The 10101-nt window shown below is 37.3% G+C and overlaps 1 protein-coding gene across 1 annotated transcript; it reads right to left on the minus strand.

The window, feature by feature from the left end:
* Nucleotides 1-256: 256 nt before the first annotated feature.
* LOC129231769 (BTB/POZ domain-containing protein KCTD12-like) lies at nucleotides 257-1045 on the minus strand. Its single transcript, XM_054866135.1, has one exon. The coding sequence runs from the start codon at nucleotides 1043-1045 to the stop codon at nucleotides 257-259; it is 789 nt and encodes a 262-aa protein (XP_054722110.1).
* Nucleotides 1046-10101: the final 9056 nt, after the last annotated feature.

Genomic DNA, 10101 nt, shown 5'->3' on the forward strand with positions numbered 1-10101 from the left:
ACAAGCTCTTTGGTGTGAGTCTCAGAACTTCCTACTTCTTTTTATTGTTTACCAACAGTAACATCCACTCGGGTTAACCGAAAACGAGCCAATTCTCATCTGTGCAGAATCACTTGAAGAACAGTATTCATTCTGGCGAACACTGGGTAATTTAAACAATATATTTACATAAAATCGTCAAGAAGATAAAGGGGGAAATTTAGGTGATACATCAGCTGTAGTCTATTGTTGATACTGGTCATTTCCAAGTGCTCTTTTAGGGTCTCGTGAAAATGAACTCATTGTAGTGATTCCACTTGTTTTCTTCGCTGTCCATGCCAGGCTTCATGGGCTCTCCCGCTCCACCACAGGACGTACCGGACCCAGCAGCAGCCACACACCGAAAGCCAGCCTCTTGCAAGTTGTCAAACGCTTGCTCAAGAAAGTTGTGTTTGAGAAAGAATCGGGCCGAGTAGCGACAGTCGCTTCCTCTGTCTGGATCCCGGCTCTCGTTGAGGGTCTCGCCAAACACTTCTCTGCACATATTCACTTTCCCGCTCACCAGAATGCGAGTCAGCTTCCGGAACTTGACGTCGGCTAGACCATCGCGTCCGAATGCGAAAGTGCCGCGATATCCGATGATGATGTATCCTGGAGGACCAGAAGGGGCTCCTGGTAGAGTCGGTTGAGGGGAACCAGGAGTCAACAGCGTAGAGGGGGACCCGGGGATGGCATCTAGCTTCGCAATGAGCCCTGGCAGGTTGAAATACTCTGCTTCGTGCCTCAGTCTCTTCCGCTCGTGAAAATTCTCCGGAAGGACAATTCTTTGATCCCTTAAATAGTCCAAAATATACCGGAAGAGCACACCATCTCTGTCAATGAAGAACTTGCCTTTTGTGTCCCGGTAGGGCCCGGATGACAACGTTCCGCCGAAAAGTTGTGCTAGCATCGAATTGGACTCGCGGGTTAAAGTGGCTAAGGATGTCGTGTAGAAGACCCCACCGACGTTTAGCTCTATAACGGGAGGAAATTCGGATTCATCTCCATCTTCAGTGGTCGCCGCCATTTCTGGTAACCAGGAAAAAGTTGCTTTTTCCTTTCACCTGTTCTAGGAAATGCGATTTATAAGCTAAGCTTTTGCACAATTTTCTTTTTCACTGAAGTAATCTACTCGGGGAGATACAAGTTGATGCCTTATGCAAAGGAATGTTCAACAGATGCCGATGCATTCCGCCTGATGCGTAGAGGAGAAAGGAGCGGGATTCAGTGGAGAAGATCGGCCGCTCTCCCCTTTATTTATGATACACCATCTTCGACGAAAATCGATAAGAGAGAAAATGCTTTCAAACCGCCATCTAGTGGTAAGTTTCACATCCCTTACGAAATGATCCACAATTTAAATTGCACTCATCGCCCGAAAATATACAAACAATTCGTATAATATGCTTTTTCATTAATTTACGGATGTTTAGACCATTCCTGAGGCCCATAGTTATGGATTTCTGTTAATACTACTAATATGAGTAGAATTTCATCTATAACTAAGTAATTGACTCAAAGTTTCATTCAGAAACATTTTATATGAAATACAATTTGAAGCAGTAATTAAAACACAAATGGAATGCTCTAGTATTCATGTAGTACTTACATTAATATGCAGCTCATAAATTGTGTACTTCAAAAAAAAAAAAAAAAAGAAAAGAAACTATTACAGCATTGCGCGCTTGAAATTGCAAAAGTAAAAAAAAAATGGACAAAGCATAATTTTCTAATAACTAAAAAAAACAGCTTTTATTAGGATATTAGAAATTTGGAAGGAACAACGTATTTTTCCGACTTAATATGCCATTTATAATTTCATTAAAATCCTAAAGTAGTTTTCAGAAATCAAAACAATACGTTATAACGTTTAAATTACAGAATAAGGTCTTTTTATGACAAAATCCAAAACAAAGCGTACAGGAAAAGCACATGGGATATTTCCCTGAAACCCCAAAGTAGACCAAAAATCAAACTCTTTTCTTCTATTTTGAAAACACGATCTTACAAAGCAAAAATAGTTTTAAATGGATTCGATGTCTAGATGTCTTAGATCGACAATAAGATCAAAGTCCCGACCGAATGGTCAATTCTAGCAAATGTTTCTACCAGGCCCGTCATTTCAAAATTGTTTGGGGGAGGGAGCGGCAAAGGGTTTGTCCTGTCTAGAACATTTTACTGGGTAAAACGACAAAATACGTAATAAATGCGTAACTTCATTACGTTTTTAGAATCCAGGGGGCGTCAACTGACCCCCCTCCCTCCTGATCACCCAAATGACGGGCCTGGTTTCTACAACTCTATAAGAGTAAAAGGTTTTCACAATTTGGATCAATGAGACACGACAACCTGCAAGGGCGGATTTATGGGGGCGGGCATAAGGGGATGCAATGCCCCTCCCCCAAAAATCTCAAACGAAAAATCATGATGTTTTTTTCCTTTTTTGAACTAAAAGAAGTGAAAATGAAGAGAATAATGAATGTCCCTTTCTCATGGAAGGAAAAAAAAAACACCGTACATTAAATATAAATAGCAAAGCTGCCAATGGGGGGGGGGCTAAAAAAGTGTCTAAAACTACTGCCCATTAGTGCTAAAATATGAATGAAAATATAGACTGAAGGAGCTAAGCATTCAGTAGCAATACTTAAAATAATCGACGATTATTTTAACAAATAAGAAGGGAAAACAGGGAAACACTCCCCATTTTTGCCTTTATTGAACGATCGACTCGTTGCGATTTGTTTTCTTTCTTTTCAGAATGTTTATTTCCAATTTGCGATACTTCAAAAGCGAAAAATTTTGGGTCGTTATAGACCAGAGTTTCTCGAACATTCAAGATGACCAGCAGACCGGCAAAAACTTTTGAAATAAATCGCGGACCGGTTAAGTTTTTCTCTTTTTCTGTAATTTTTTTGCAAAAAGAAAATTATTTTAAAAAAAGAAACATTGCAATAGAGGGGGCAGTTAAGAAGTTGTGAATTTTGATGTGTGACTCTTGGCCTGCTAAACACTTACGAAATATTTTTCGAACGACTGAAGATGTTTTTTTTTTAACCTAATAAAATAATAATAACATATGAATTAATAAATACATTATCAAAACTTTGTTTGGTGTAAAAAAAAACGTTACAAAAGAAGGTTTAAGTGTTGAGAAGATGATAAGTAACTGTTGTAATAAATATACATGAATAATAAACATTGATGAAAAATCATAGAAAACTACGAAAATTAATCCAAAAGTTCACATAAAAGCTGTCGTTTGGGATATTATTACTATTATCATAACAGTGGTGTTTTTTTTTTTTTGAGCAATCACGATTGCTTATTGTTCTCATTTGACTGTTTTGAATTCCTATCATTTTATTTTCCCGCCCGCACCCTCTGCCAGCACCACCGTCGCGTCGACCGGCGTCACGATGCTGCTCCTCTTGCAAAAACCGTCTCCATGTTGCATCCATATCCTACACACACACATACACACACTCATGCCTGCGCACAGACACAAACACACACTCCTACACACACATACACATGCACACACTCATGCCTGCACACAGACACAAACACATATGCCTACATACACACACCCACGCGCGCGTACACACACAGCACTGCATACACAACACGCACACACATGCATACATACACACGCACCCACACACATGCATACATACACACGCACCCACACACATGCATACATACACATGCACCCACACACATGCGCCTACACAAACACACACGCGCATTCATACACACACACGCTCGTGATTGCGAAAAACATAATTTGAATTCAAAATGCCAAAAATTCAAATAAATATTTTTTTTTTTTTTTGAATTAAGAAATTTTATTAATGTGGATGAACAAAAATCTCTGAGGATGGGTCAAATTTTTCACGGACAGGTCCCGACCACTGGTTTAGAATCACTGTTGTAGACCAGTTGTTCTCAACATATTTCGGCTCATGGCCCCTTCACTACATAGAACGTGTCTATGGTCTCCCCCCCCCCATATGTACATTTTATATTTATACATTGTTCCAGTTTTAAGCTTAAGTGTGACAAAACCATAGGATACATTGTATTTGTATACAATATTCATTTGTATAAAATATTTCATTTTTAAAATTAATTCTAAATAAATGCAGATAGTTACTACGAGGCATGATTTTGATACAATGATACTAATTTTCTGAATCAGGGATGAAATTGGTTAGATCTAATGTTAAATTCCCGCTTTAAATACTATCCAAGTGACTTTGCGCTTTTGCTCTCGCTTGACCAAGACAATTTAAAAAGACCAATTTAATGAGGTAGAATAATAGCCCGGTAAATTTAGGCCAAAAATAGGGTCGATTCCTGAACATGTGTAGAGCGAATCCTGAAAAGTCCCCTAAGTTCCTATGTGAGCTTCTATCCAAAATGGCGGACCAAAGATGGCCGCCTAGTATTTTTTTTCCCTTATAACTCGGTCAAAAATGAAAATTTCTCAGTTCTAAAAAAACTTGTAGGCTCTAGAAGTAATATTGTTTCGATACATAACTTAAAATAACCAATAACAAATTTCTAACATTTGTTTTGACACCAAAAACCGAAATTTGAATGTTAAATGTAACATGCAGCAGAACACATAAGTTACTAAAATAAATAATTTTTAATAATTTTTGGGGTATTTTTAAAAATATTTTCCCTCATATATTAGTCAATAGTTGTTATTTTTCATTTTTAAAAAATGCTATGTATGTTTGAATTGGTGCTTTTGTTTTATCGACGTTTCCCCATAAAAAGCTATAAACATATATAATCTGCAAATTGTGTTTTTATCTGAAATGCAAAAAGTTCGGAGTGAAAATTCAATGCTGATCTCTTCAGCTCTTTGAAACTACCATAAATCGTGAAGTGGGGCCAAATTCCTTTTGTAATATTAAGTGAATTAAAAAAAAAAAAAAACACTCATAGTAACCATAGAAAATCGTCAATTTTTTTTTTAAATAAAAACATCATTGTTATCTCCAAATGGTATTTTTTGTGCATTTTAGGTAGCAAATAGTTACTCAAGAATGTTTGTTTTTTCATTATGTTTCCATATAATTATGCCACAATGGAAAAAAATGTCGGTGAAAGATCACTGCCTTCAACTTGAAGAAGTTCTTTTGGGGAAGTTAAACTTCAGAAGAGAAAAAAGGGGTTATTATTAAGAAATGAACGTTCTGTTCAGTCTTCCGCAGTTTTTAATCAGGACGCTGCTGTTTTCAAATCAAACGATATAATTTACGAGATATCTCAAATATGAATTAGCCCCTCAACTACCCTCGCTTTTTGATTGGGTTTCTCTGCGAAAGGATAAAACACAAGCGTGGCAGCTATCGTTGAATCAGTGGAGCCTTTTGTTAAGCTACCCACCACCAATCTCTTTGTCCATTGAAGTTGGAGGATTTCTTATGCACGCATTGGCATGGGACGAGTCAGACATATAATAAAAAGACATGTGCCTCAAATACTTAAGGTGTCTTCAGAAAAAAAAAAAAACTTTTTTTATGTGAAGCAGTCGTTTTTAATGGATACGCGTATGCATTTCCTACTAACATTGGGAAGAAACAAAGAAGGGTGATGTCGAAAATATCTTGAGACTACTGCTTTTTGAAGAAAATGTAATAGTATGATAACGACTTTAATGACCTTAGATTCATGGCGTGTGAAGCAATCCAGAAAACTTGCAGAAGGGGTTGCTATTCATATTGTATTGTTATTAACTCTGAATTTGGAGCACTGCAGAAGTGATTGGTAGTTGGGGGAAAGGCTCTTGAGCCAAAGTAAGCACCCTGCAACATGTGAGCCACCCATGTTTTCTTTTTTAGGTTCAAAGCAATCCATATAAGTTTGCAGAAGGAGCTTGCAGTTAATTATTCCTGCATTATAATTAATTTTGAATTCATGGCTCTGTGGAAGTGGAAGGAAAATTGGGGAAAGGGCCAGATCTGAATCCTAAGTGAGCGCAAGATATGGCACGCTTCTCCATGACATTCAATCGTCTTCTCAACTTCATACTTTGTGCAGATTAGGGAGCTGAATAAGATTCAGTGCAAAGGGTTGTGAGAGTCCATGGTGCGCCTACCAATCCTTACGCCCTTATGAATGAAGAACCTTTCAACAGAAGACATTTTGACAAAACCTTATTCTTTTCAAAGTCAAAGAGTCGGAGTCATTTTTCCTCCAATTCCTCAGCCCTGGTTACCACCTGCTTTCTCGACACTAGCTGGCTTATTAGTAATGGCAGATTAAATCAATTAAATTATCTGTCTTATTGGTAAACTTGCTGCTTGTAAGTGTATTTCATTTAATGATAGTTGCTTCGAAATAAAAACTTTTTGCAATTGCTAATTAACAGTGAAATAAGAATCAAACAGATCAAAGTGATATGGCATCAAAAAAAATTGAGAAAACTACAGGAAAGGCACGCATATCTTTCAAGATTCAAGACAGGAACTTAACATTTTGTTTGATTTCTGCTTCCAATTTGAAAATTAATGATGATTATGAGCAAGATTTGAAGAAAAACATTTTTTTTACACATTTGTCAATTCTGCATGTATGACATCCAGAGACTGCAATTTCATCCTTGTTATGGACTCATCAGTCTGGAATGGTCAATCACCAAGCTGAAGGCAGATGTCATCTCATTGAAGCTAAGAGTGCCAACTAACCGGTAACTAAATTTAATTGAGCAAATCACAAGGGTTCACAGCAGTGGTGTGTTTCAACTAAACAATCGAAGGCAATGCATGGGTATAAAGCAGAAAGTTACCGCCCTTAAGACTGGGCTAGGGCAGAACTACATGCAATATACTGACATCCCAGTCATGATATTCAGAGACTGCAGTTTCATCCTTGTTATGGGCTCATCAGTCTGAAATATTCAAGAACCGAGCTTGAGAGGCAGATACGAGACTCATTCAGCTTCAATGAGATGATTTCCGTATGTTGCCTGTAGTTCTACCTTAGCCCTGGCTAAAAGGTGGTAAACTGCTTTATACCCATGCTTTGCTTTCAATTGACGAGTTGAACTGCACCATTGCTGGGGACTCTCGCTAGTGTGTTAATTTTAATTTAGCTACCAGTCTGTTGGCACTCTAAGCATCAATGAGATGACATCTGCCTCCAGCTTAGTTATTGACTGTTCCAGACTGATGAGTCCATAACAATGACGAAACTGTAGTCTCTGGATGTCATAACCAGGCTGTCGGTATATTGCATGTCTACTTTAGCCCTGGATAACTTACTGCTGAATTGTTTCATACATGCTTTTCTACAACAATGTAATTGTCTTTAAAAGTTGTGCTGTAATTAAAGTCACTGAAATAAAGTACTTTTTGAACACATATCTGTGCATAAAAAACTTTTCAAAAACTAATTAAAAAGTGTGGCAAAAATCAAATTATCTTAGGATCCTGATTTTGCTTCATTAGTTTTTTAAAACGAAAACGTGGACACTTTAACCACTTTAATTTGGTTTTAAAAAAGTGGTTCATTATCTACATAGTTTAAAATTAATATGAAGTGTTGATATTCAATATTTTTCACGGATCATTCTTTTTGGAAGACCCTGCATTATGATTAATTAATTTTGTTTATTTAAGGGTGTATTCAGGGGGCTTGTCATTGCTCCCCTCCAGCTTTTGGAAATATCGATTTTGAATTTTTTTCTCTATAAAATGCAATGGTGTGTACCATTCCTCCTGGAGGAACCTTTCCTTTCTAAATTCTCACTGCAGGTTTAGTTCAGGGTCATATCTAATGAGTGGGTTTTTAGTTTTAAACCCACTCAGAAAATTTTCTAATACTATTCCAAAACTTGCTTTATTACATTTTTTCTATTTTTTTGCAGAAAAATTAAACTACAATAAACTCTCTATCATCCGCGAGTCATTTAACAAACAGGAACGTGTTTTTGCAGTAAGAAGCAGAAACAACGACTGTTTTTTCTCTAAAAATTGTAAATAAACTCATTTATTTTTTTTTTCATTTATTTATTGTACTGTCCGACCATCACGAGAAAAGCCACTGCCGAAATATCGGCGCCTGTATACTGCCCTAGTAACGATGCGCGTCTCATTTTCCCAAGAGAATCTTAATGTAGGGAAAACCCGTATGACTGCATAAAGGGGAGAAGACGAGAGGCGAAATGGCCCCAGAAAGCCTTCCTGCTAACCCTTACAGAAAATGAACTAAGTCTGATTCTATATCAGTAGATGGGCTCAGACTTGACGGTGGTGGGAGCTTTTCTCGTGAAAGACAGACAATACTTTCTACATAGTACATACACTTGTTCTTTATTTATGCAAGTTCCGTTGTGCAAAAATACTAAACTTTTTTACTTTACTGTATTAATTTTCAGTTTGAAGAAAGTATTGACGCATCAATGCTATTATATTTTTGTGGGAGGACAACTTTTACCTTATTGTCCCTCATTTTAGCCTTCTTGGGGTTTATCCGCGATTTTTATTATCAGCGGCACTTGTGACAACCGACCCGCTGATAATCAGAAGTTTACTGTATTATTTTTGAAGAATTGTACCACCTCAGTGCTTTAACTGCAGTATTTATTTTTATTGTAGTTATTGCGAACATCATTTGTTTCAAAACAATACAGAGTTCCCTACAGATGTTAAGAGTGTCCGTGTTCAGGAAAAAAAACTCCCTTTACTCAATAGATGGCGCAAAATGTTGCACCCTGGTTGTGACGAAAGCATCATGCTCGTTGTACGTTTTAGCCGCAAACTAGATTTACAACTGACAGGATTTACGCGACATCCAGAAAAGGGGACCTCTGAACCGGAATTTCGAGTGGAAGGGGACATATTGTTCTTCACAGGAGTCAGTGAGGAATGTCTTTCATTGTTCGAAACACACCCCTCAAGTGCCTTCAGGCATTGACAGCGCGAAGGAATCGGAAAAGCAAACAAAACCGCTGCAGCGAAATGAGATAACATTTTTGCTTCGATTTGAGGTTTTGATCAGAAATGATTTCGTTATACCAAGGGTTCAACTTTTTAACCGCGGAAACTTCGGTAAATTTACCTCAACATAATTTAGAAATGTCTTCTTTTTGGCTATTAAATCTACTAATAAAAGTTGTCAATCTAATGTAGTTTTTTTTTTTTTTTTTGAAATATTAATCTTTAGAAGCTTTGTTTCTTTTATGCTGCATTTATAGAAATTGCTAAGTAGTAATAGAAAATACTAGAAAGTTTGTTAAATCAGACTTGGACAGTTTAAAAGAAAATTTTCTTTGAAAGGTCACATTTTTTTAATCTTTACGAGGAATTTTACCTTTTGTTCTTGACAAAGATCCACAAAAATTACCATGGATTTACAGAGAAAACTTGGTGCCATGGGCGCCCATATGCAAAATTGTAAGGGGGGGGGGGGAGCTCAGAAATTTTAACCATGGTTTAGCAAGATATTTTCCTCATGGAGGCAGATTTCAGGACAGATTAGAGTCATTAAAATTTGACATTTTTAATTATTTATTCAGTAATGGCTGTAGAAGAAATATTTTTATATTTTTACAAAGAAAAAAGAACTAAAAGCAACGAAGTTTTAATTTCCAAGGGGGGATTGAGCCCCCCCCCTTGCCCCCTATATGGGCGCCCTTGCTTGGTACGAATCTTTTAAATTTTTGAAGAAGAAAACATAGTTTTTTACGGCATTTAACAGGGCCCAATCGTGCAAAGAGGGAGATGATCAGCTCCCCCCCCCTCCGAGATTGATCTTAGTTTTCGCCTAAATTGGAAAGTGGATCAGTATTTCGCTTCGGCTACCTATGAGAGTTTTTCTTTATTGCAAGGGTAGTGATGAGGCAGGTCACAATTTATGACGATATTAGGCTTCAGAAACTAAGAGACTTTTCTCTCTTGGGACGTGCAGGACCGACGAGAGCCCTGGTCTGCGGGAAAAGGCGTGCTGGAAATTGATTAGGAAAAGTGTCATGTGTGCTGGGTCTTAGCTCTCGCCGACTTGACAAATTAATGCTTAGTTGCAAAATTTAAACTCCTAAAATTTTACATTTTTTGATCCCTTGAATTT

Source organism: Uloborus diversus, chromosome 10 (assembly GCF_026930045.1).
Source record: "Uloborus diversus isolate 005 chromosome 10, Udiv.v.3.1, whole genome shotgun sequence".
Taxonomy (NCBI): Eukaryota; Metazoa; Arthropoda; class Arachnida; order Araneae; family Uloboridae; genus Uloborus; species Uloborus diversus.

Excerpts from the sequence above, each read along its gene's own strand:
- LOC129231769 (XM_054866135.1), bottom strand. The coding sequence starts at position 1,045 with ATGGCGGCGACCACTGAAGATGGAGATGAATCCGAATTTCCTCCCGTT.